This window comes from Alosa pseudoharengus, unplaced genomic scaffold (genome assembly GCF_046254945.1).
Source record: "Alosa pseudoharengus isolate Yale_2024_CS ecotype anadromous, Long Island Sound unplaced genomic scaffold, YU_APseudo_1.1 YU_APseudo_1.1_scf_23, whole genome shotgun sequence".
Taxonomy (NCBI): Eukaryota; Metazoa; Chordata; class Actinopteri; order Clupeiformes; family Clupeidae; genus Alosa; species Alosa pseudoharengus.
Genome location: NW_027468685.1, coordinates 9,194,172 through 9,220,915, shown reverse-complemented (window position 1 = coordinate 9,220,915; position 26,744 = coordinate 9,194,172). Strand labels below are relative to the sequence as shown.

Below are 26,744 nucleotides of genomic sequence, written 5' to 3'. Positions count from 1 at the left end.
TGTGTCTCGCTACATTCCACATGATGACACTTTCTGTCACTTGGCCAATTGCACATGCAAAATTTCTAGCTGCTATACATTCGACGAACAATGGATTTTATTAAGCGGCGCCGAGCGAAATAGAACTGAACACACGCGCGGTGATAGGGCTCAGTGGTGGTGTGCAAGTGGGTGGTATTGAAAACAATGGAATCTGATGTAATGGAACATCAAAAGCGGTGTGCACTGCACTCATGTTGCTGCCTTTGTGCGGAGGCCTTGGGTGAGATGGGCCACGGTGGTGGTGGGGGGGGGGGGGGGGGTGGTGGTGGGGGGGGGGGTTGTGGGGGGGTGGGGGGCATGTGGGGTCTGCACCGTTGCCATTGGAGTCACTGTACCAGGGGCTACAGTTGACCGAGGGCAAGCTCCTGTAGGTAGCAAATTCAGAGTGAAAGCAGTTGTCGCAATACAACACTGGTCAAGTCACTGACAGAGAGGGCATTTAACCCTCAGGTGGCGGTGAAATTTGGAGTGCTGAGACGTGCAGGATGTTTGCACCTGATGGCAGCTGGTGTCGTAGCTGAAGTCTGAGCTCAGCTACTCAGTAGTCTGCTATGTGTGAGTTCTACATGGAAAGGTGTCTGCTTTCCTTCAGGGTACCGTCTGTGTTGCATTTCACCAAACACTAAGTATGAACAACTACAACATTACAACTAGTCTTGCTGATCCTAGCACGTACATGTACCACCTGACTAGAACTGACACTCGACTGTTTAAAAACTGCACTCACTGATGCACTTATTCTTATTCTATTCTACCTTTTTTAAATTGTCCTAGAATTGTTGAGAGAATTGTTTTTAAAGAGCTTAAACTGTTTACCATGTTGTTAGTCGCTTTGGTTAAAAATGTGTCAGCCACATGTAATGTAATGTAATGTAATGAAGAGAACTCTGTGAACTGAACTCAGTGAACTGAAGTGAACTGCCATAGTACTGAAGAGGTTTAGTACCACTTTTGTTGTCGTAGCATACTGTATGGAACTTCTGTTGCGTTCTGAAGCATCACTGCATGTCCAGCTCACCTACATACACCTATACAACGCCCATGTGGCATGCACATACAACATGCTGTAGCACATACCCCATGGAGCCAATTACGACACACTGAATTAACATACTGTGCACATACAACATAGACCCAATTAGCAGTGGTAAGAAAAACGTGCAAAGCACAACAAATAATGCTTGATGAATAAGCAGTAAATAAAATACACTGGCCTAGATGTACTAAGAATTACTGCATAATTACTGGTTTAATACAGTATCATGCATAAGACCAGGCTGCTCTCTGGGACAATGCCAGTATTTAGGTTTCAATCTAGTTAACATCAGGGCCAAAATAAAGAGAGGTAAATTGGGGAAAAAGTGGCTAATTTACGTCAAGATAGACCGTTGATATTTTAATGGCCGATTGGTGCCAGTTGAGTGAGAGTGCAATCAGTCTTCATCGGGACCCGGCTCCTGTGAATGGCTGTAAAATGCAGACGTTGGGAGAGGCAATTAAGGGCCTGGAGGAGGGTATGGGAATTAGATTGAGTTTGAAGTGTTGGAGCTGCTCCTGTTACATGGTGTTGGGAGTACACATTGGAAGGTGGACAAGGGATAGAATAAGCATCTTTCGTTTCATTTAGCATTTTTAAAAAATAGATTTACGTGCAATTTTTGTGTTTGTGTTTTGTGTAAATTCTGTAATTCTTTTTTTTTTTAACCATTTTCATTTTATTTTACATGTTTAAATCACCCTGTAAAAATGTGTTTCTGAAAGTTCGAGATGTATATTGTGGGGTGGAAATCTCCAGGGGTAAAATTTGATTTTATTGTAATTTCTGTCACCATGAGATCCCTCTCGCAATCGTTGGATTTGTAATATATTGCATTGTACTTTGGATTTCTATGAATTATTTACTCACTTGTGTAGTTACAGTACTGTTCGTCAATTCAAAATAATTGTCAGTATCTTTCACAGAATACAGTATATAACAAAGCTCCTACCCTTAACGGAAACATTTAAAATGTCAGCATGATCTCATCACACAGACGTTCAGTGCAGCATTGTTACCCTAATAAGAACTGACAGTGCATGACAGTTCAGAGGAAGGGTAACGCTAGATGAATAACTCAATACATTTGGTAATATTTCTTAAATGTCTCTGCATTAAAGGAGGTTAGAGCACATATATGGGCTATAAAAGCCATTTTTATGCCCAAATCCTCAGAAAATACAAACCAATTGTGATTCTTTGTACATGAACATATACATTCTCCAGATCTTTTTCTGCAATCTGGAACCCATCTTAAAATCATACATAATATACATCACGCTTATGAATATTCAGTGCTGCTATAGTGGACTTGTATCACATAGTCAGTGGACTTTTATCACATAGTCTGTTTGTACTCTCTGTCAGTGTTTCCTTTTTTCTCCTCCATCTTATCCCTACATGACTCTCCACTTCACTCTAGTGTGTAAAACAGTCTCCTCTCTTCCAATGGTGTGTGTGATGTCCTTCTGAATAGATCTTCCATGCATGGTGTCTCATTATTTTCCTGTAAAATGTGATCTCTCTCTCTCTCTCTATCTCTCTCTCTCTCTCTCTCTCTATCTCTCTCTCTGTCTTTGTAATGTGTGATCTTCACTCTCTGTCTCTTTCTTTCTCTCTCACTCTTTATGTAGTATGTGATCCCTAGCTCCCCTTCTCCCACTGTAGTGCAGTGTGTGATGTCTTCATCTATCGGTCTATAGCATGTCAGCTCTCTCTGTCTTCTCCTTCTCGTGTGGTGTGTGGCGTCTCTTCTTCTAACCATCTCTGTCTTTTCTTTACCCCCCCCCTTCCTCCTCCTTTTCCTCCCAATCTCATGTTATCTCACATTGCACCTCACACTATTGTGGATTTTTCTCACATCTCTCTCTCTCTCTCTCTCTCTCTCTCTCTCTCTCTCTCTCTCTCTCTCTCTCTCTTCTTCTCTCTCTCTCTCTCTTTTGTCTTTCCCTGTAGTGTGGTGGCAGAGGGCACCACATCCATGAAGCACTGCTGCAAAGGTTTCTGCATCGACGTCCTCAAGCGATTGGCCAAGATAGTGGGCTTCACCTATGACCTGTTCTTGGTGACCAACGGCCGACACGGGAAGAACATTAATGGGGAGTGGAACGGAATGGTTGGGGAGGTCAGGAGCCATTTCACCTCTTTGTGCTGTCGTCTTCTTTGGTCGCTGGCCCTGGTGAATTGTAATGACATTGTAGTGCCCCCTTGTGGTGGCACAAGAGGCGCATTATCAGCGTTACATCCGGGTGACATACCTGTTGGTCACACCCAGAGCCATAGAAAGAGAGAGTCGCGACACTCTTTGATGTCGGCGCCACGCGATCAAAAGTAAACCTGTTCTGAATGGCTGTATCGCAGGAGGGTGGGATGAGTTTCGAGACACTGGAGAGCGTAATCTAGTGATGCATTGACTACTGTCCAAGTGATTGGCCGTTACCAGTTCCAAAACTCCCATAACTCCCAAAACGGGCATGGAAAAGTATAAGTATATATACTCTTTTGATCCCATGAGGCAAATTTGGTCTCTGCATTTATCCCAATCCGTGAATTAGTGAAACACACAGTGAACCCACAGTGAGGTGAAGCACACACTAATCCCGATGCAATGAGCTGCCTGCTACAGCGGCGCTCGGGGAGCAGTGAGGGGTTAGGTGCCTTGCTCAAGGGCACTTCAGCTGTTCCTACTGGTCGGGGATCGAACCGGCAACCCTCCGGTTGCAAGCCCGAAGCCCTAACCAGTACTGTAGGCACGACTGCCCAAAAAAAGCGCTGCCATCTAATGGACCCTTTCAACAATAAAAACAAAAACAATGCTTGAACGTTCTATTTGGGCCCCAATCTACTTCCTCTGCATTAAGATAACATATGGAATGTTAAAAAGGAAGTCTTGTGGGGCCAACTATGATGCTGATAATTTTCAAGAGAGTTCCATTATCAGCATCATAGTTGGCCCCACAAGGCTTCCGTTTTAACATTCCACATGTTATCTTAATGCAGAGGAAGTAGATTGGGAACCAAATAGAATGTTCAAGCATTGTTTTTGTTTTTATTGTTGAAAGGGTCTATTCCCACGCTCTTTTACAGGAGTGTCCCCACTCTCTTTTCTCTAGCTCTCTGGTCACAAATTTCTTACCAAATGCAACATCTATTCGCTCACAACAGATATCCTCTTTTGCACAATGAATGTAGAATAGGGTTCTTCTTGGCTTCAAAGGGCCTTTTTTTTACATGAAGAACTGAAGAACGCTGATTAGATTAGATTTAATCATTACAATTGATTATTAGATTAAGCTGAAAATGTCAAAGAGCAATTCAGCATGCTCCAAATAGAAACTCCACTGGCTCGTCAGTGGAAGTACCGTATTTTCCGGACTATAAGTCACACTTTTTTTCATAGTTTGGCCGGTCCTGCGACTCAGGTGCAACATATATATATATTTATATATATGATTTTTTCCTCTTCATGAAACATTTTTTCACTGGTGCGACTTATAGTCTGGAAAATACGGTAACTGTAAGCTACTTTTGTTTTCAAATATATCCACAGAATGCAATGCTTCAGCACACACTATGACAGATCTATCGTAATCCCTTTGCACCTTATTAAGTGGCTCTCACCCCCTCACGCTCCAGGTGGTGGCCAAGCGGGCGGACATGGCCATCGGCTCCCTCACCATCAACGAGGAGAGGTCAGAGGTCGTGGAGTTCTCGGTGCCCTTTGTGGAGACGGGGATCAGTGTCATGGTCTCTCGCAGCAATGGCACTGTCTCACCCTCAGCCTTCTTGGGTGAGTAGGACGAAGGAGGGTAGAAAGGTTAAATACTCTCCAGCCGGCGTGTCTGGACAGCACAGTGAATTCATTTAAATCGATTAATTAAAGGTAGAGTCTGTGATTCTTATTCAGCACACTTTTTGTCTAATTCAGCGAATTTGCTCCTCGCGGTCTTCTAGCTGTCTGTTCAGTGTCTGTGTGTGTGTGTGTGTGTGTGTGTGTGTGTGCGTGTGAGTGTGCGTGTGCTTGTGTGTGTGTGTGTGTGTGTGTGTGTGTGTGTGTGTGTTCACATAAACTGTGGCGTTGATCCATAGTCCAGGCTCTGTAAATGGCGAACAAGCTTGCAGTGTTGGCTTGGACAAAATCATACACTGCACCAAACAACACATTGCTTCAGGAGCACTGTAGGGAGAGTGGCAATTTGATGGGGTGTTGGCTCAAATATTAATAAACTTTCTGCCTTTCATGCATGATTACACACGCATAATGCTCTTCTCTAGCCTATAGCCGAAACACTTGAAGAGGAGTGGAGCACAGAGTCCAAAAATGTCTTTAAAAATTCTAGACGAAGTTCTTGTTTACCGTAAGTGCATGATTGAATATCCTAGAAGGAGCCATTGATGGGTAACCTCAAGCTTTCCTATAACTTTCCCTGTGGAGGCTGGGATCGCACCACCAAGCCTCGCCGCAGTGCGGGAACAAGCACTCCTCCTGTGAGTAAATGTTCCGATTACAGCCTAACTCGGATCCTGCTCGCGGCGATTTGTGTTTTTTTCAGAACCCTACAGTCCGGCGGTGTGGGTGATGATGTTTGTCATGTGCCTGTCGGTCGTCGCGGTGACCGTGTTCCTGTTCGAGTTCTTCAGTCCAGTTGGCTACAACCGCAGTCTGCAGAATGGCAAGAGTGAGTGTTGTTAAGAGCCTGCTGTCATTCAACTGATGGGTATTAGTTTAACACTCTGATCAAGCTGATGCAGTGGATCAGCTACAAGGAAGTTATATGCCGAGTCACCAAACTTCTTATTTGCTTGGGTGATGGGGGATTGGGGATCTTAATGTCATTCCATTAACTCCTTAATTGACTGTTTAATTATTAAATCTCCTTCTGAATAATTAAATCCTCTCCAACTTTTGGTGGTCCGGCTTTGTCCACCATTCAACAGCACATCTCTCTGTTGTGTCTGCTCTCCTGCAACAAGGCAGTCTAATTTCCTCTTTCGTGTAATGTCATTTGGGTGTCAGAACACAAAAGGCGCTCTGAGAGCGTGGGACTTGATTCATATTAGTGATATAACAATGACTGTATTCCTGAATCATGTAATGACCTCTACTGATTATACTCTCTCTCTCTCACACACACATACACGTTCTTCCTGTTTCTCTGCATCTCTTTCCCTCCCCCTCTTTATCTCCCTCTTTCCCTCTTTTCCTCTCTCTTTCTCTCATTCTCTCTTTCACTCTCCCTCTCTATCTATCTATGTATCTGTCTATCCATTCTTTCTCTCTCCCCCCCATCCACGCGAGCAGAGGCGGGAGGCTCCAAGTTCACCATAGGCAAGTCGGTGTGGCTGCTGTGGGCCCTGGTGTTTAATAACTCGGTGCCAGTGGAGAATCCTCGGGGCACCACCAGCAAGATCATGGTTCTGATCTGGGCCTTCTTCGCTGTCATCTTCCTCGCCAGCTACACAGCCAACCTGGCTGCTTTCATGATCCAGGAGGAATACATCGACACTGTGTCAGGGCTCAGTGACAAAAAGGTGTGTGTGTGTGTGTGTGTGTGTGTGACCGTGTGTGTGACTGTATGACTGTGTGTGTCGATGTGAGAAACTGCATGGTAAATCCAATTGGATATACTGTCTGAGTTCAATCTAATCAAAAGCAGACATCTCTCTCAAATCATAAATTGCTATATTGGTACAGTAAAGGAGCCCCTTCCTGTCTGCTGTTCTGTTCTGTGCTGAAGCTGAGGATATTACCGTATAATTCTTACATTTCTGTCGATTTGGCACACTGCGCTTTCTGCTGCTTCATCCCTTCCCCCTGCTTTAGAGCTGTCGAACAAGGGGGTGCATTTGGTGTTGAGGAGGGATTTGTGAGTGTTTGTTCTTTCGTTCTGCTGAAATTTGCAGAAACCTTTTTGTCTTTTCCCTCCTCCTCCCTCGTTCCTCTCCCCTCCCCTCCCATCCCTGCCCATCCTTCGTTCTCACTTTCTCTCTCTTCTCCTCCTCCTTCTTTCTCTCTCTCTCTCTCTCTCTCTCTCTCTCTCTCTCTCTCTTCTCTCTCGCTTTTCATCTCTGCCCCCCTCCAGTTCCAGCATCCCACCGATCAGTACCCGCCGCTGCGCTTCGGCACCGTCCCCAACGGCAGTACGGAGGAGAACATCCGCAGCAACTATCCCAACATGCACCAGTACATGGTCCGCAACAACCAGAGAGGGGTGGAGGAGGCCATCGACAACCTGAAGACAGGGTTAGTTCCAGTGCATCCTTTGAGTAGGACGCTATTAAAAATACTGTTTCAAATAACCTACATACTATGATTTTGTTTCCCCCAGATATTCAAGATCAAGATCATGTTCAAGTTTAAGTTTAATTTGCTTGTGTAGTATACACACAGTGGTTATTCAATGTGCTTTACATTTTAGGCTTAGGATGATACAGCAATAAACAATGACAAAAGGAAATATATAAACAGCAGTACAATGACAAACAAACAACAACAACAACAACAACAATAATAATAATAATAATAATATTAATAATAATAATAATGATAATAATAATAATAATAATAATGATACTAAGGCATTTGCGGTGACACAGAAAACAATATTGAGCTAATGGTTTAACTCTGAGATAAACAAAAACAAAAACTACACTATAGTCCGTTACATTTTCGTTACAACTTATCTGTGTTGTTTTTGAACGTTTAAACAGCAAACCTTTTAGCAACGGACTGAAGGGGTCTATATCACATTTGTTTGCTTGGTCAGTCCATGCTCACATATTATGTGTCTGAGAGTGATGTATACAGTACATTGAGATAAAAATGTAGTCCCAAACTTGCAAACTAACTAAACAGTATAAAAAACACCTTGCAAACACCAACACCAAAAGAGTTAGCACTGATAAAAGTTTGATGACATGCTAAATGATATCTTTTGGCAATAGAGTTGGAGGTGTCATGACAATTTATGAATTTATTTCACCAGTTGCAACACCAGTTGCCTATAAAAACCTCCATCGGAAGTGGTAAATGGGATAAATAAGGTTGTAAAAAATCTTAAAACGGTTATTTATAAGATATAAACATTGTGTAGCACCATCCCCAGTGGTATCATTTAGATGAACATTTGTACATTAAGGCACCAGACGAGAGTTTTAAGGAGAACCTGACCAAGAGGTTGAGGATGTTAACTGCAGATCGAAGCAGATAGCGCAGCCATTAAAATAGAAACTCTATTACCACAGTGCACAGTGTGTGCAATCTCTAAAGATAGAAAAAATAGCCGCCTTTCATGCTATTTTTTCCATCTGCGCTGAAAATGAAAATATGTCTACACACTCCACTTGGATGTTGGAACAAAGAGATTTAAAATTGCCTTGTCTCCATTCTGTGGAGGAAGTGACAGGGAGACTAATGCAAATACCTATCTCACCATCGGGGGAAAACAGGCCACATTCCCAAAACTCAAAGTGTTTTAGGGCTTTCGTTTTAAAGTCATTTTGAAAGCAAAGCAAAAGTAATATTGTTTCTGTTGCAAAAAGTCATAAACATAATTATAATGTTATTGCTTTTACTTGTATAAAACTCCAGTGCGGACAAACTGAAACATTTTGAGTGTTTTTCTCTAGGGAGTATGCAAAGTCACTGGTGAAATAAATTGCTTCTCTCGGTGGTAGTTGTCCAACCTCAAACAGAAATCTCGAATCCCTTTCAAGGATGAAGTGCCATTAACTTCACAAGCTCTCCAGTCCAGCAATTATGGCTTAGTCCTGAATGCTCATTGTTGTCGCAAACAAACAGGTACCAGTGTACTCCTGTTTGACAGTGTCTGCTCCCCCTTGTGACAGACACTGTACAAAAACCCACTTATACTGGAACCGATGGATTTCTACACTGTTGGCTGTCTTAGTCTACAAGAGGAACCAGCTCATCAATTGTGCACCTGCATGTGTGTGTTAACAGGTCCACCACCACTCCAGTGTTCGTCTGTGGATGCAAACACACAGCTCCTGTTGTAATTGAATGCAAATAGTTGAACGGGGATGATGTATCGAGAGTTTGTAGGCATCTTCTCCCCCTTGGCACTGGTTGCAGGCAAAGCTGCAGCGTTGTTGCAGGGCTCTTGATACATTATCGCCCTTGCCATTAGAGGATTTTGGTGTCCAAGTTAAACAGTTAACCTGCTATAAATTGCATCCTTAATATCCAGCTGGCTGGAAATATTCTGTCCTGGCAGCATTCCCACAGGTGCTGTTTTAGCAGCTGGGCGGCCACTCTCTGCACTGACCTTGTGTGTGTGTGTGTGTGTGTGGGTGGGTGGGTGTATTCGAGTAGTGTGTGTGTGTGAGGGAGAGAGAGAGAGAGAGAGAGAAAGGGGGGGGCATTCAAGTATTCGAGTAGTGTGAGAAAGAGAGAGAGAGAGAGAGAGAGAGTGTGTGTGTGTGTGTGCGCTTATTAGAGGAGGACGGCTGTCTCTGCATAGTGAGGGGTGGGATGGAAAGGTTGTCCAGGACCTCCTACATAATGCATATGGCACCTGGATGTGTTTCAGATTTGCAGCCAGTGGAGACTGAACTGATTCTGCTCTCACTCCACATGCTGTCCTGCAGAGCTTTCATCCATAATTGATGCATGTCAGTTTTATCTGAAGCCACGAGACACACTTTCCCTAATCATCAAATATTTGTCCTCCCTTGCCCACTCTAACTCTACCTCCTTTTCACCCTCTCAATGTATAACCTCCTCTCTTGTCTTTATTCTTTCCTCTGGGCCTTGTGTTCCTACCCCCCCCCCCTCCTCCTCCACACATACACCCCCCTCCCCCCTTTTGCCCTGCAGCAAACTGGACGCCTTTATATACGATGCAGCCGTGCTGAACTACATGGCAAGGAGAGACGATGGCTGCAAGGTGATGACCATCGGCTCGGGGAAGGTGTTTGCGACCACGGGCTACGGCCTCGCCCTCAGCAAGAACTCCCGCTGGAAACGACCCCTGGACCTGGCCCTGCTGCAGCTGGTGGGAGACGGTAGGACTTGGCCTGGGGAAGAGGGACAGCAGCATTAGTCATACCATACGTCAGGGACAACGATCCCTCAAATAGTGCCTTCTTGGCAGCCACTGATGTGGTATCAGTCAGCGAGGCAAGGAAGGACACCATCCGGCCAAAGCAATTTTCATTTAGCCATTTAGCAAATGTACGCTGTGTTGACAGGACGGACATAAAAAGATATAACAGCACTTACTTAGTGGGCTTAGTGAACACAAATAAGAACGGAGCCCAAGAGGTCTAGCACGTGTCTTGCTTCAGAAATGACAGAAATACATTTACATGTAATCATTTAGCGACCCACAACAATGATGTGTACCTTGGTGTCACAAACGTTCAATAAAGGTACAGTGTGACTAGGACATCACATAAAAGAAATGATCACATTAGCCAAAACTATAGTTTATTTGGGGCTTTTTTTTTTGCCTTTATTTGGACAGGACAGTGGAGAATGACAGGAAGCAAGTGGGAGAGAGGTGGGGTGGGATCGGGAAATGACCGCAGGTTGGATTCGAACCTGGGTCCCTGTGGGCACTCGGACCCGTATATGGTACGGGCGCTGCAGCCTGCTGCACCACAGCAACCTCCCCCCCTCCCCCCCATAACTATAGTTTAATAATAGTAAAGTGGTTGTAAACTAGGACTTTAGGAAAAGAATCAATTTTGTCTTCGGATCGTGGTTTAGGTGTTATCATTTAACGCCTGTAAGGATCCTGGGTGGATAAATGATATAATAAGTAGAGAAGAGATCTCCTGCCATACACTAATAAGATTTGTGTGTTGGAGAGGCATGATTTGTTTTGCAAAATAGGTGCACCGCTAAATGTTTCATAACAACTTAATCCCTGAGCCAGCAACCTTAATCAAATCCTGAGTGATGACACTCCGAGTCAATTACGCTGGCTTTCAGGTAGTGGAGTCTGCACTCACTGTGGAGGCATTGGGGCTTTATTTTGTGGTCCTGATGAGACAATGTTTGATGTACACTGCTGCTCCGGGTGGCACAGTGCCTCGGTATCGAATGATGTGAAATGAAGGCGATGAACTCTTTGTGTTTCTGGCACCACCGCCATCTCACATCCCCTTATCGTCATCGCTTTTTGTGAGATTTTCCGTGAAGACAGCAACACGTTTCTCTAGGTGTTGTTCCTAATGCACAGTGGCACAGTGCAGAGAGTACAGTACAGAGGGCTTTGTGATTTCTGTCTCCCGTCACTGCCATCCCATATATCTCTCTTTCTCTCTCTCTTTCTTCCTCTCTCTCTCTCCATCTTTCTCTCCATTCTCACCATTTTTTCCTCTTCTCTCCATGTCTTCCACAAACAGTGTTATGTGAGGAGCCTGTGTGAGGAGAGGATAGTAGAGCTGTGAATTTGCTGAGTAATGTCTGGATTGGACTAAATGAGCCTTGTTGAACCACATTGCATAAAATGATGAGTGTCACCATTAATGAACATGCAAATTAACAGTGAAGGGTTTGGCAAAGAGAAAAGTACTTAAAATTCAATAAAAAGACTGGACCGCATATATTTGTAATGCATTTGCATTCAGAGGTCCTGATAAATTTAATGAAATTACATAATATATTTTAGCATTTTATTGTCCTCCATTTTATAGTCCCGTTTCCACTGTCTGTCCATCTATCATAAACAGTACAATACAAGCCACATATAATGGTGCAATAAAATTTGCACCATTCCTCTTATTGCCCTCAATTTTACATTGGACTCAACATGAACTCACTATAATTTAGGTCTAACTCATTACGGAGTCATGTGTGAATGCTTTTAAAAAGATTGTTTGTTTGTCCATTTGTTTATGCATGAGGGTTGTCTTCAATCTCTCGCCACTATTATACATTTAATGTGTCCCCAGCCGAAAGTGTGTCCTTGTGATGCCTCAAACAGCACTTCCCAGGGCCCCCCCCCCGCCTCTCTCTCTGTCTCTCTCTCTCTCCCTTTCTCTCCCTCTCTCTCTCACTCTCTCTCTCTCCCTTTCTCTCCCTCTCTCTCTCTCTCTCCCTCTCTCTCTCTCTCTCTCCCTCCCTCTCTCTCCCTCTCTCTGGCTGATGAATGCAATAATGGTGATTGTTGTGCACTGAGCCTATCGTCCTGCTCTACCTTTCATCTCGCAGCCACTCGGGACTCGTCTTATCACAAGAGAGCGGGCCGAACAGGCCATTTCAGACCTCCATCAAAGCTATGATTATCTCTCCCTAGACCCCCTTTTTCTTTCTTCCCCTGCACCAAAGCTGTGTCTTGCTGATTTTTTTTTTGTGTGTTGTTGTGTGTTTGGTTATATATATTTATTTATTTTTTTCTGCCGAGGCTTGGCCAACAAGCTGTATTTTTCACTTCTTTTTTGTTCACTTCTCCATGGCACGACTCAGAATCTGAGTAATAGGCTTTACCCTTGCTACTCCGTCTGGCCCACCACCCACCCCCAGAAACCCTTTTCTTTCTCTGTTGCTGCCAAACAAATAAAACTCCTTTTCCTTGCCATCAAATCTCTGTATCATCTCTCCCTTCTCTGCTTCTTTGTCCGTCCAGATGAGATTGACATGCTTGAGCGTCTGTGGCTGTCTGGGATCTGCCATAATGACAAGATCGAGGTCATGAGCTCCAAGCTGGACATAGACAACATGGCCGGCGTGTTCTACATGCTCTTAGTGGCCATGGGCCTTAGCCTGCTGGTGTTCGCCTGGGAGCATCTCGTCTACTGGAAGCTACGGCACTGCTTCGGTCGCAAAGGCGGACTGGACTTTTTGTTGGCCTTTAGCAGGGTGAGTGAAAAAATCAAAGAAAACAAAAGCTCACAATCTTATCAAGTTCATCAAAAGGGATTAAAGTGTCTTTTTGTTCACTCTGTCTTCTGTCAGAGAAACACCTTGGAATTTCATTTTAAGTGATTTTTTAGCAGGCGTGGCACAACGCAAAGACAGAACAATTGCTTGTTTCTATCTGAATGCTTAGATACAATGCGATAACATTATCTGTTACAAATCTGCGATGAGAAAAAGAAAGGTGACAATCTGCCAAGGTTTTTTAAACCGTCATCATAAAGAAAAAGTGAGAGAAGGTCATAACATTCTGTCAGATTCTGTGTTTTGGGTTTTATTCCACCCGTATTTCAACAGACAAGCTGTCATCATCAGAGCTAAGAAATCAAACGTTTTGTGTCAAGAGTGATCCGCAACTCAACCCACCCTTTATTCTCTATGTTTTGTCAAACAACTGAACCGCTGTGGCCATGTTCTCTTCTCTTCACACAGGGTATGTACAGTTGCTGTAATTTCGAGGACGAGACAGCACCTGCAGGCTCCCAAGGCACGCTTCCTCAGTATCACCACGTGTCTACGGTACCTCCGCCGCCTCCACCCCATGTGATCGCTACAGGCGTAGCCAACACGTCAATGGCTATGGCCACACAACAGCAGCAACAGCAAAAACATCACCAGCAGCAACAGCAACAACCGCAGCCTGTGTACAATGCCCTGCTTCCTGGATCCCCTCCAGCCACAGTGCATTCTGGGATGGCCCTTGGACCATCCAACAGTCCCATTTTGGGGGCACCCATGCCTTGCTCAACGTTTCTCCCACGCCACGATCGCAGACTGGCCGTGGTGGACCGCTGGACTCGCCCCAAGGTAGGCCCTGAGAAGTCCATTGCTGTAAGCAGTGGGATCACGGAGATCTCGCAGTTCCCACAAGGCATGGCGCCACACTGGGCAGGAGGCGAAAGAAGCCTGGATGAATATAAGCGCTATTACGGTCCCATTGATCCTGAAGGCTTAGGAGCTTCTGCAGAGCCGCAGACGGCTACAGCCCAGACCCCGAAGTCTGCCCAAAGAGGAACGAAATCTTCTGGAAATCCACGGCTACCTCCCAAAGTCCCACCACCTAAGCTGGCCTTGCACGGTTCGCCTCCTCGGCCAGGTTTGTTCTGGAGAAGAAGCAGCCTCTCCAAGAGGAAAGGCTCCGGAGGGCCTCTTTATGAGAACATCCTGCCTCTGGGAAGGAGAGGTGGAGGGCGGAACGGATTGAGGGAAGGAGGTGGACGAAGAGGCCGTCGTCCTCCTCCCATTCCACTCCCGGTGCCCGTCCCACTCTCCTCTCCTACTCAGACCCCTCCGTCTCCCTCTCCTTCGTTATGTTACACCACCTCCGCCTCCACCACTTCCACCACGTCATCCTCCTCTTCATCCGGTTCCCTCTCCCGATCCAACTCCCCTTCCTCTTCTTCGTCCTATACGTCGTCACAGAGTTTTCGGTACAGAAGTGGCACAGTGAGGGATATCTTTGAGGATTACGACACTGATGAGCTGACGGAAGAGTCCAGCCTGCTGCTGGGGAGGAGGAAGGGTCGCTCTCGCATGTCGTCTCGCTCGCTTCCCTGCAGCCCCCCTCCTCCACCTGTACCGCCCCGCAAACCGCGCCAGTCGCGGGACAGTGGCCGAGACAGAACTGGCAGCCAGCTGGCACAACTACAGGAGTGGTGGGCGTCTTGGGGAGAGAAGGAGAGGGGCAGAAGAACAGCCGAAAGAGGAGGAGGAGGAGGAGAAGACAGGGAGGAGAAGCGGCACCACAAAGAAAGGGAGCGCGAGAGGAAGAGAAGGAAGAAAGGCAGGAAGAAGAAGAAGAGAGAAGAGCGCGAAAGGGAGCGGGAGCGTAAAAGGCGCAAGGCTAAGAAAAAGAGGAAGAAAGAGGAGAAGAGACGAGAAAGGGATAGGCGACCTGAGCAGGCCGAGCTAATGATCGATAGGAAAGAGGAGTATGAAAAAAGGATGTCTCAAGATTACTCCTACCCTGCCTTGAGGCGCAGCTCTTTCCGTAAGAAAAGCGAAAGCTCCAGCAGAAGTTACGACTGGGACATATCAAGAGATGAGATCAGACGCGACAGGGTGGAAGAGCGTGGCGATGACGGGGATGATGGCAGAGGGAGGGAAAGGCACAGGAGCCCTCCATCTCATCACTCCAGGCAACGAACCCAAGACAAGCGATATCCGTCCGCCAGCAAACCCACAACCGCAGTCAAGTTCTGGGGAAGTGGGAACCCCACACACGCTCCATCTTCTTCTTCGCTTTTACCGCTTCTCCCTCTGTCCTCCAAACGGCGGAAATCTGTCACCAGTGAGAGAGAGGGCAGAGTGAGGGGAGGGGAAAGTCGCCCCCTGCTGGGGAGGAATGGCAGGAACCGGGCACGATCAAGGGAAGGCATATCACTGCATGAGTGGGATTCGGATGAGGAGGTTGAGGACAACGAATCTGAGGTGGAAGGGGGGAGAGTAAGAGGAGAGGATCGAGGTCGGAGACGTGAAGGAAGGGGGATTGAGTCGGAGTCAGAGAGGAGTCGGGAACGAGAGAAGACCATTGAGATATATACAGACGACGAAGGCTCTTCGGGAGAGTTCGGGAAGTTTGAGAGGTACTGGGAGGGTCACGAAGAAAGAGCTGTTGGAGGTATTGGTGGTGGAGGGTGGTTCTTTGGCACTTACCCTGCCCGTGAAAAAGGAGGCAGCATTAACAGCCGAGACGACTCTTTTGTGGGATGGGGGCCAGGAGAGAGCAACTGGGGGATCGGAAGCAGCTCAAATCGGTGGCCACCGCCACCGCTGACTCCCCCACCTCCACGCAGATACTGGTCTGTGGACAAGCTACCGGTCAAGAGCGAAAAGAAAGTGAAGAACAGGTCCCAGGACAACAGCAGGGGCCACACCGCTTGCAGCTGCCACTCCCCACGCCATCAGGGGAAGTCCCACTCCAATTGGAGCAGGGTGACCTCTCGGAGTCAGGAGGACCTACACCCTCACTGCCAGAGCAGCAGCAGCAGTACCCGGCCCAAGCACCAGGCGTCCAAACCCGATCGGGCCCAAGGCCAAGCCAAGAGTGGGAGCCAGTTGAACCTCAGTGTCCAGAGGCCGCAGCGGTCGGACGGTCGCGGCACGCGGCAGCCCTCGCCTCCCCAGGCTCTGATCACCCCGCTCATGCCCCCGTCGCTCCCGGCGCTCCCTCCGCCGCCCTCATCCTCCCACCCCATCCACGTCCCGCCGCCCACGTCCTCCTCGTCCGTCTCATCCCCGTCAGTGGTCTCCTCGACGCCCGGGGCACCCCAGCCCTCCTCCATGTCGTCATCGAGCGCCAAACTGCAGTACCAGAGACTGCGGTCGGCGCCGCAGCGGTTCCAGTCCCCGCACCTCCCCCTGAAAACCAAGAGCTTGTGCTCTCGGCGGGGGTCGGCTCACTTCTCCAGTGTGGAGAGTGAGGTGTGAGGGCACCGCGGCAGACCTGGACTTATTCTCGCGTAATGCCGCAAACTGTGAAACAACAACAACACGGGGCTGCACTGAAGGAACGACCTGTGCTCTCCTTTGTTCCTTTTGTAGACCCTGTCTTTTTTGGGGGTACTCGAGAGGGGAGTGGGGGCACATCTGTTCCTTGAACCAGGAAAAAAAAGGAAGAGAAGAAGAAAGGAGGAAAGAAGGAAAGAAAGAAAGAAAGAAGATAACTCTTACTGCTACACTGACAAACTTTCTCAGTGTTTGTGTTGGATCCCAATACGGGGATCACTGCTACAGGTCTCTCAGGATTTAAAGCAATGGGTTTGATTAATCCTGATGAATGTTATTAATCTTAAAAGAGTTGAGGGCTCAGGAATTTGTGCGGACCTCTTGACAGAAAAGTCAGAGGCTAATGGCCTCTTTCGTCAAACTCTTCGCCCTACTTTCTTTTTGCCCAAGTCTTTACTCTTACTCCCCTCCAAACTGTGATCTCTGACATTTCCTTGTGTGTATTTATTTGCTATCTCTAGGGAAGGGACCATTAGGAATAGTAGCAGTTTATTGGTTTCTTTTTTCTTTTTCTTTTTTCTTCTCTATAGAGCATTTCTCTGTGTCCTCCTCACCTCCCTCCCTCTCTCTATCCCTCCATCTGGCACCTCTGTGTCTGTGTCACCGTGTTTGTATTCTTACAGGGTAAATCAGCTGTGACTGATCTTTTACTGGCTTTTTCAAGCTGAGTGCCAAACTTGAGTGGAGCTTACATTCAGAGCTATTATATCTCATATCTGATATCGCCATATCTCTTGCGGAAATCCTTTTTTTTCACATGCCCTTGTCTGAGCAATACATGATCAACTACTGACTTCATACACAATGCATATATTTTATATTTAAAGGTTATTTTAGTATATGTGTGTCCTGTAATGAGATCAGTGTCTTGATTTATCGAAAGAATATAAGCACTGTGCTGTACATTACTGGGGTGCACAATTACGATAAAAAAAAAAAACTACCTAGAGTCTGAGGCGGCCTTCCCCCTAATGTCCGAATGTACCTGTAGCCATGACGACGCAGTGTGCTGCAACAAAGAAGACACTTTAAGAACAAATCAGATGGGGGTGAATACTTTCTGAGTAGATGCCAGACTGGATTGTCCGTGACAACACTTAAGGGCAAAGACGTCAGGGCTAGCCATATAGCAGCATTACTGTGTGTGCTCCGATGTCAATATTAAGGAGTTAAAGACTTAACATTTTCAGTGAGCGATAAGCAGGAGAGCGCACTGTTTACAGTCGATCACTGTGTTTTTTCTCATGTTTTTAATAGCTGCTCTGTGTATGATCTTTGTCTTTGTTAGCTTTCTGTGTGATCTCCATGTGTGCTTTTTGCAAGTTAGCTTGAGCTGTGACAGTTGCAACTAGGATGATGTAGAAGCAAGCAGTCCTTTTTGGTTGTTTTACATACAATATATATTTTTTTGATTATATTGTATTCATGAAAGGTTTCAGTGACCCATCTGCCATTACTTCTGGAGAGATCTATCTGACTGATATATTTTATGGTTACTTTAATGCATTCATGAGTAGCAGGAACACTGGACAATCCCAGTCCTTTGTGTATGTATGTTAGGCCAAGAGGAAGGATATATATATATTGAACTTTTCAATGCAATGAAAAGTCCAGAGAGTGTAACCTCAAGTGATCTGTGCCATCGGCTAACCTACGCAAGACACAAGGCAATCTCACATGATGGCCCTGTGAACCTCAGTCAGGGGTCAAATGAAAATGGATCAAATATCTACAGTTTGACTTGTAATGCAAAGAACTATTTAGGTTATTTTTGTAAAGAAATTACATATATGAAATTTATGGTATATCCTTCTTCATGAAGTGTTTGCACACCCATGGTAGAACACTGAATTGTCGAGCGTTACCTGACTACTTGTGTTCACCATCTGAATTGACTGTGAAAAATTATAAGGGCCTATGTTTCTTGATGTGCAATCTCCTTACATAGATATTTCAAGTGTTTGTGTCTGGAGATACAACTCTGAATTAGCATTTTATTTTATTTACCAGCAAAAATCATCGTAAACAATCCTTGAGATTGTTTCTATTTGTTTGTTTGTTTGTTTGTTTGTTTTCTGATGATTAGATGGAAACATGTACTTGGTAGTGGTGGATGACCAAATGATTGAATTTAGTTCATTTCATGTCTGCTTTTGACTGTAACTGAGCCATACTAAGCTTACTATATTGTATGCTGAGATTTTTAATGAATAACATTGCAGGGAGTGTTTAATAATCCAAGCATCGAACCGTAACATCAAGATATACTTGATTATCACAAACAGCATCTAATTCTCCCCTAGACCAGATTGTCAATGAGATCTGTAAGGAGTTTCTATAAGGAGATTATGTTGGATCTTTATTCAACTCAGCATTGTAGATCAGATCTGCTTACAAGTGCTTCTCCACATCTTCAACACCTTAAACCAATGCAGATAATCAGTTGTTAGAGGGAAATGACACAGATTTTATTCAAAAGTATTAGTACAAATTGGATGATGGTATGTTATAATATGTGGAAGTATTGCCATAGAGTATGTCTTGATGTCACTGTCAGATGTCTGGACTCAAAATGCCCCCTTGGCGCAACATTTGATTGTGGTGCAATAGTTGTCTGAATTTCTTTCTATATAGATGTACCTCATATAAATGTGTTTGTGAAGTTTTGGGTAGCGATAGAAGAAAAAAAAAAATAGATGTGATGCTTTAAAATATAATTTCTCTATGTAATCAAGAAGCCAGATTTAAAAGCTGAAGAATGGGTATGATTCCATGCTTGCATGGTTCCCTCAGAAAAGGATCACCCCAATCCTTAAATCGAGAGCAAGTAGAACATCTTTGACATTTTATTTAAATTTTGGCCTCACAAGAAAGTAAATGAATGCTTTATGTGTTCAAGATGTCCTAGACCAGCTTGTCACGTGACCGTAAGTGGGCCAAGTAACATGAAACCCCCTCTAATCTGACTGAATCCAAGGAAAGTGTACCCTAAAAAATATCTCCCCAGTCCTATAGCTTACCGTCTATTTGTGTTATTAGTGTCTACGGCCGTGAGTTTTCTATTATGTGTGGCTATTTCTGTCATCTCTATAACAGCATAAATATAGTATTATAATAATATATTTCAAAGATATACAATATGTTTGTCAACAAAAATTTATTATTAATGACAAAATTTGTCTTTTTCGTCTCCACGTCCGTCCGTGTTTCCCTTGTCTCAAGACACACACACCACAAACACACACACACACACACGGTGAAATCAGAAACCAGTGTGTAGCTGTGTTTTTGGTCACGCCACGGGGTCGACGCCATTGACCACATGATCCCTCAGACGTTGCAACTGACGCTGTGACTGAGCCTGTGCGTGCGTTTGACGACCGTGTCACTGTAGTGAGCCGTGGCCTCCGGCGGTACTGTTCCTAGAGGAGACAGGCACAGGTGCGGCAGTGGGCCCTCATTCGCCCCTGCTGCCGCTGCCGTGGCCGGCTCCTCTTCTCTGGTGGTCTTAACACGTCGGGTGTCGCTGGCTGGTCCCCCCTACCGCCCCCCCCCACCACCACCACCTGCCCAACGCCAGACCGTTGCCGTAGCATTTTAGTCGTGCAGCAGCTGTGCTGCAGATGAGGTGAGCTTTTTTGCATTCTGCAGTGTTTTGTCCCTTAAAACCCCATACCCCCCCCCCCCCTCGCCCTCTACTCCCCCCAGGGTTTGTGTTCTGCCCACAGCGTGCTTGGCTGGCAGTGGTGTACGCTCTTGTCTTTTTGCGAAAAAGCTGGCAACATGTCGCGTGCGCTCTCATACATACACACAAACACACACATGCACGCACATAAATACACACACATACACGCTTACACACCCACACACACACACATGCTCATACACTTAGCACTCTCTGCTGCTTCTTAAAGCTCTGCCATGTGCCATCATTGTAGCCAAGCAGAGCCTGTGTGGTAGCGTGCATTTTCCCCCCGTGGGTTCGGCGAGCCCTGTGCCCGAGCACACAACGGGCACTACCCTACCGCCCTTGCCCAAGGCCACTGGGGCAGGGAACACAATACTGTGCTGTGCCACAAGCAGAACAGAATAAAAAGAGTTTTATTACAAACCTTGTGACTTTGTGATTGCGTCTTTTGTTCCTTCAGTGAGGGCTGGGTCGAGTAGGACTTGTGTTTTATGTTGGGGGGGGGGGGGTGACCGAATTCTTTACAGCAAGCAGTAGTGATGAGAGACTGATACTAGCCTTTGAGTCTTACTCTTAATACAAAATATGTATCTGATGGATTATGAATAGTTATGAATGGGGACTGTGGTGTGAGATGTCTGTTTTAAAGGACTAATTCACTAATTCTCATAGTCTCATATCAGTCTGTTGTAAAATATGTGGTGGAACCAAAAAAGCAGCCACCAGAGAAAGCCATCATTACAAAACCAGCACATAAATGTATTCAGAGCACACAGCTTCATTAGCTACTTGGAGTATGAAAAAATGAAGGCTGTCTTTGAATTGTGGAAGGAACTGCACCTACAGTAGTTTCAATTACAACCCTTCTGGATAATTCTGACTCTGCAATCTTTATGGAGAATGTCATTTGTCTCACTGTGTGCTTATTTGGTTGTCAACAAAGGAATGGTTCTGAAATCTTAGCAAATATTGCTGTGCTGTGTCTATCCCCCTTTAACCCTTAAAGGTGTAGGTTTTTGAACATTCTAAGTTCCGCAACAATTGAAGGTTCTAAAATTCTATGTTGAATTCAATGAACCCAGATATTCTTTAGAACGTTCATTTCTCAACATTCCCATCACACCGGTGTGATGGTACTCCTTTAAGGGTTAAAACAGTGTAAAGTAATCTCACTAGATAGATAGATAGATAGATAGATAGATAGATAGATAGATAGATACTTTATTGATCCCCTGGGGAAATTCAAGGTCTCAGTAGCATACAGACAACACACACACATTCATTAACAGCAGAAAAAGTAATTAAAAGTATATAAGAACACAACTAAGCAATAAGGACAGTAGAAGATAAATACTATACTAAAATACAAATTATACTAACTAACACTTAATCTAAATCAATTCTAAAAACAGTATCCACATAGTGGTGATTAATCAATCAAGAGGCGCTTGCAATGACTGAGGCAGGGACTGAGCCTGTGATTCTCTGTGCATAGTAAGGTAAGGTAAGGTGCTCTGTGTGAGTAAGTGTCATGGTGATAGTGCAAATGAGTCCAACAGTGCAAGAATACTAGTTTGAAGTGCAGTTGCTAAGGAGTCAGGATAGCATGCAGTGTCTTGGAAAGTTAATCACTGATAATCACTACCGTTGTGCCCTTGAGTAAGGCACTTGATTCTGAGACTAGCCCTGCTATTAATTGACATATGTAAGTCATTTTGGTTTCTAGAAAATCTCACAATTTACCCAATTTATGTGCACTTCAAGTTACTTAACAACTGAGGTGACCAATAGTAAAGCCCGAAATGAGCTTACATTTTGACTTGAGCATCCTATCTGTCATTTAGATGTATCATTACAAAAAAAATGTGTTTTGACTGATGTTACCTGTATATTTTTTCTGTATAAAAGAAATAGAAATATATTAATATGTAAACGTTTATCTCCATTGAGTAGTTGTTTGTTTATTGCTTTTGTTTCTTCAAGCAGAAAGAACTTAAAAGGACTTAGTTTCAAAGGAAACTTTTACTGTGTAGCAGTAAATGACTCCTCTGATGTAAAGGTTTCTACCCAATAAACGGCATACACTGCCACCTAATGTTTACAAACACACCGAACAACCAGGACCCTTTCAGTCAATGTGTGTAACAGAGGCTGTACATGTCATAAGCTCAATGTGTTTCCCATATGTATCATGTTTATTTAATTTGATATTTTCTGCTGACTTGAAGGTCGTACGCCTGCACTGCAATAATCTGTAATTCAAACCAAGCTAAATGTATTTGATATATGTAGGACGTCACGTCAGCACATTGCCCGATGCCCAGGCACATTATACAGGCCCCTGTCTGCTTTGAATTTGACCATGAGGGGTGGGAGGCCTGTCAAAGGGAGAGGTGTTTGATATCTCCCCAAGCCGCAGTGCTTTGTGGGCACTATCGGCACAGCAACACCCCACATGGGCCCCCTGTGATGACTTTGCTCTTTTCTGTGTGTCTCTCTGATGCAATATCCTGGCAGCAGACAGTAGAGCTCCACCCGAGCTGGGGGACTCTGTAGCCCCCCCTTTGTGTGGTGTGCAATCGCTCGCTTGCTCTGCTCTGCCGAGGCACTGCACGGCATCATGGGAAAGGCCGGGTCACAGAGGTGAGGAGGTGATTCAGAGTGACGCAGGTACGACGCTGGTGGGCATGTGAGCACCCTAGCTGGGCCTGCTTTGGGTGACCCATCCCTCAGGTGGCTTTTGCCTTTTGAATCATGTAAGGCGTTCTACACTTTGTATGCGTGGCCAGTGTTATTGAATATTTTACTCTGTGTGTGTGTGTGTGTAGCCTTTGTATTGACAGGTTCACTTTGAATCATGTAAGGTGTTCTACACATAGTATTCATGGACAATGTTGTTAAATATTTAGCTGTGTGCATGTGTGTTGTATTGATAAGTGCGGTGCCCTTTCAAAAAAGGTAAGGCATTCTACCACATATTATGCATGTCCAATTTTACTGAATTTGTCACTGTGTGTATACGTGTAGCTTCTTTAATCATACAGAACTGAGTCCAACACGGAAATGATGGTTCCACCTACAGTACGATGACCGGGCACGTTTGTGTACAACATTAATACTGTATGTAACCTGGGGAGGAACACAGTGGATGTTCTGATCTGATCTGTGTGCTACTTTGACTTCCTCTGCCCATGACATTTTCTTCCACCTTCTCTGGTATGCTTTCTGTCATATAATACAACAGTAACCTCTCTTCCCCTCTGACCTACCTGTCTCTCTGCTGCCTGCCTGCTTGGGGCAGCCGTGGCCTACTGGTTAGCGCTTCGGACTTGTAACCGGAAGGTTGCCGCTTCGAACCCCGACCAGTAGGCACGGCTGAAGTGCCCTCGAGCAACGCACCTAACCCCTCACTGCTCCCCGAGCGCCGCTGTTGTTTCAGGCAGCTCACTGCGCCGGGATTAGTGTGTGCTGAGTGTGTTTCACGGATTGGGATAAATACAGAGACCAAATTTCCTCACGGGATCAAAAGAGTATACTGCTGTGCCGTGCCGCTGCTGATGTCACCCATTTTACCTTCCTTACTGGTCTAACTTCTGTGCTCTTCCTCCAATTATCTGACTATGGAGCCCTCTTCTTCTGCTACTTCTTTTTTCTGCCGGAGCTTTCCAATTTCAGGACAAACTTGAGCAGAAATGAAGCGGAGAGAGGAGAGATGACCGTGAGGAGGATGAAGATGGTTAACTGACGAAAGAGGAGCTGGAGTGAGACAGGGCTTGAGATAGATTGAAGAGATGAACTGATGCAGAGAAAAATAAGCTGATGCAACCCTACTGATAGAGTGAGGGTTATACTGGCTTCCGGTTTCATGTACTGTCAAAAACAGGCTACTCCATGGTGTTTTGAAAAGCCTTTTACATGTTAAATTACTGTTTTCAATGGGAAAAAAACGGGGTTGGGTGTTTAAAATATAACTTAATCTAGTATTCTATTGTAATTTAGCATTCAGATGCAAACCATACACATCGATAGGCTCCAAGAAGTTGCCTTTCATTAGTCGATTTCCAATTTATCGACGTGGTAAACTGGGCAGATATATCTCCCTGAGCCTCTGAGCTCCTTTGCCACCGCTCCGCCGCAGGGCAAACTAGATTGGACAGCTGATTTATTCGGAGCCTTGAAGCCACAGTCGCCTACCCACTGTTTAATGTTTGAGAGTGAGGCTCTGTCACGAACGCAATTACCGTCGTGTTTAACGACTACTAAGCCTCAGAGCAGATTCACGTTCCCTTTGAGAGCGTTTTTTTTACTCCAACAACATCCTGTGCTGTCACCCTCTCTGCTAAAGTGTATGTGTGTGTGTGTGTGGGGGGGGGGGGGGGGATCAGTACCGTTGGGGGGGGGGGATCAGTACCGTTGTCTACCATGACATGAAAATCTGCCTCATCTTCATTTATTGGCTGTTGTTACCCAATGTAGGTTCCGAATAGCCTATAGGTCTGGTGCCGTCAATACCTGTCAAGATTATCGCCACGACCTTTAATAAAATTAGGCCTAATCTTTAAAATATCGTCCTGCTATGTAGGCCTACCACTGTATTCACGTAGGCCTATTTAAATTTCCCACACAAAAATCTTTGCTTATAGACGTTCCTTAAGTGCCCCATTATAGCTTTATTACAACCGCGTCATAAATTGGTATTTTAACTCCAATAGGTATTAAATTATACAGTATCAAATAACTCATGTCGTTCTCCCTTTAAGCCACGAGAGGACGGCAATAACCCTTAAATGTTCCAGAGGGATTTCCCGCCAGACAGCGGAATTATTTATAAATCTCGCCCACGTTAATATTCTCCATGTCCTTATAGTATTTCATCTTAGCAAAGAGCGAAGTAGCAAGCAAAGTTCTCCGAAAAAACCGAACTCTACATGCCCCCACATTCAAATCTCTTTAACTTTGATATTGCCTTAACTACTACTACTCTCTCTCTCTCTCTCTCTCTCTCTCTCTCTCTCTCTCTCTCTCTCTCACACACACACACACACACACACACTTACTCACTCACACACACACACACACACACATTTCCTGGAGAACAGCCCGCACGCGTATCACGGCGACCAGTCTAATTTCAGTAGCCTACCAACTCCCAGGACATTTGGCGCGCACGTCACTAAGAGCACGCTCCGATTCGGGCGCAGATTTGACAGACGCTCCGTGGGCTTATCATACACTGCGGTTGTGTTCATTTACCGATGGTGGCGGCGGGAGAGCGCAGTCGCTGCGAGATGACTGCGTGCGGTGCGAAGCTCCTGATGCCCGCAGGGCCCTGATTCACAGCTACAAGAAATGAGATGGGGTGCAATGAGGCCGATGGTGGGGGGCGAAAATGTGACAGGGAAAGATAGGGTGGAAAACACAGAGAGAGAGAGAGAGAGAGAGAGAGAGAGAGAGAGAGAGAGAGAGAAAGGGAGGTGTGAGTTTGAATGAGTTTTTTTAGTGAGGCTGCAGAAATCTGTTTAAAATTCAAAAAGTCAGCCTTGAAAACAAAAATACATGCAAAAAAGGCAAAGATGCTTCACAAAACAAAGCTTGTCACCATGCCATAGGAAATAAGTAGAGGGGACCTATGAATCCCGCTGCGAGTCCTGCATTATTTTCTGTTAATAGACCACCGTGTCGTCCATTATCCCCTACTTAATACCTACTCAATTACACGATATTGGGACAGTAACGCTGTGAGAGTAGCTCTGGTTATAAAGAGATTGATGGGAAACAGAATTCACTTTGAAGTTACAATATGCCTAAAATGAAATGTAAACCTAGTAAAATAAAGCATGTTGCTTTGAAGAAGTTTAATTCTCTTCTACCTGGAGGATGACTTGTAACATCTACCAGTGACTCTTTTCTCCAAACTACAATTTGAACTCCCGAAAACAGTCACCAGCTGAACAGGTCAGCACTTCTACTGTAGGATAGCTAAAAAGTGGAGGATATGTATACTTAGATATTATGAGGTGTTCCTTTCCGCACTTAATCACACCCAACACTGTCCGCCTTGCGCATTTTAATTAATGAAATCAATTAACAGATGAACCCATGTCTCCAAACAGAGCCAACACCACTAACATGCTGAGGTGTCTAACAAGAACAGATTGCTTCTCCATTTGACCTAAAGGAGTTTACACCATGTGTAAATGTGGTGTGTGTGTGTGTTTGTGTGTGTGTGTGTGTGTGTGTGTGTGTGTGTGTGCATGTGTGTGTGTGTGTGTGTGTATGTGTGTGTGTGTGTGTGTGTGTGTGTAAGGAAGAGAGAATGTGTATGTTTGTTTACTTGTGCATGTGCCTCATGTGTGTATGCATAATGCAGTAGTTTAATAAGCAATTTCAACACTTCCCTAAGCAATTTTATGTACTCAACAAACAGACAGCAAGAGGGAAATCAGATACGCCACACCATACTGGCCGACTTTTCTGCACAGAGGCTGTTTAAATTGAGGAGTGCGCAGGAAGTACAAACTTGTTTGTTTATCGCCTCATGACAAACATCAACACTGTTCATATACAACACTGTGGATTCTTAA

The 26,744-nt window shown here is 45.1% G+C and overlaps 2 protein-coding genes across 6 annotated transcripts in view; both read left to right on the top strand.

Moving 5' to 3' along the window:
* grin2da (glutamate receptor, ionotropic, N-methyl D-aspartate 2D, a) overlaps positions 1-16,394 on the top strand; it is a 38,068-nt gene extending 21,674 nt beyond the window's left edge. Inside the window, exons 6-13 of the mRNA XM_076301695.1 lie at positions 3,035-3,203; positions 4,715-4,868; positions 5,632-5,757; positions 6,381-6,610; positions 7,162-7,322; positions 9,918-10,105; positions 12,676-12,908; positions 13,398-16,394. Of these exons, the coding sequence (XP_076157810.1) occupies positions 3,035-3,203; positions 4,715-4,868; positions 5,632-5,757; positions 6,381-6,610; positions 7,162-7,322; positions 9,918-10,105; positions 12,676-12,908; positions 13,398-16,394 (4,258 nt within the window). The remainder of the gene's footprint in view (positions 1-3,034; positions 3,204-4,714; positions 4,869-5,631; positions 5,758-6,380; positions 6,611-7,161; positions 7,323-9,917; positions 10,106-12,675; positions 12,909-13,397) is intronic.
* A 6,314-nt stretch (positions 16,395-22,708) lies between these two features.
* Positions 22,709-26,744, top strand: part of cacng7a (calcium channel, voltage-dependent, gamma subunit 7a) — a 39,770-nt gene continuing 35,734 nt past the window's right edge. For 2 of the 5 annotated variants that reach the window (XM_076301325.1, XM_076301323.1), the window contains exon 1: positions 22,856-23,998. The gene's annotated coding sequence lies outside the window, so the exon portion shown is untranslated. Of the gene's footprint in view, positions 23,999-26,744 lie in introns of all 5 variants that reach the window. The other 3 variants (XM_076301326.1, XM_076301324.1, XM_076301327.1) reach the window with 3 other exon arrangements.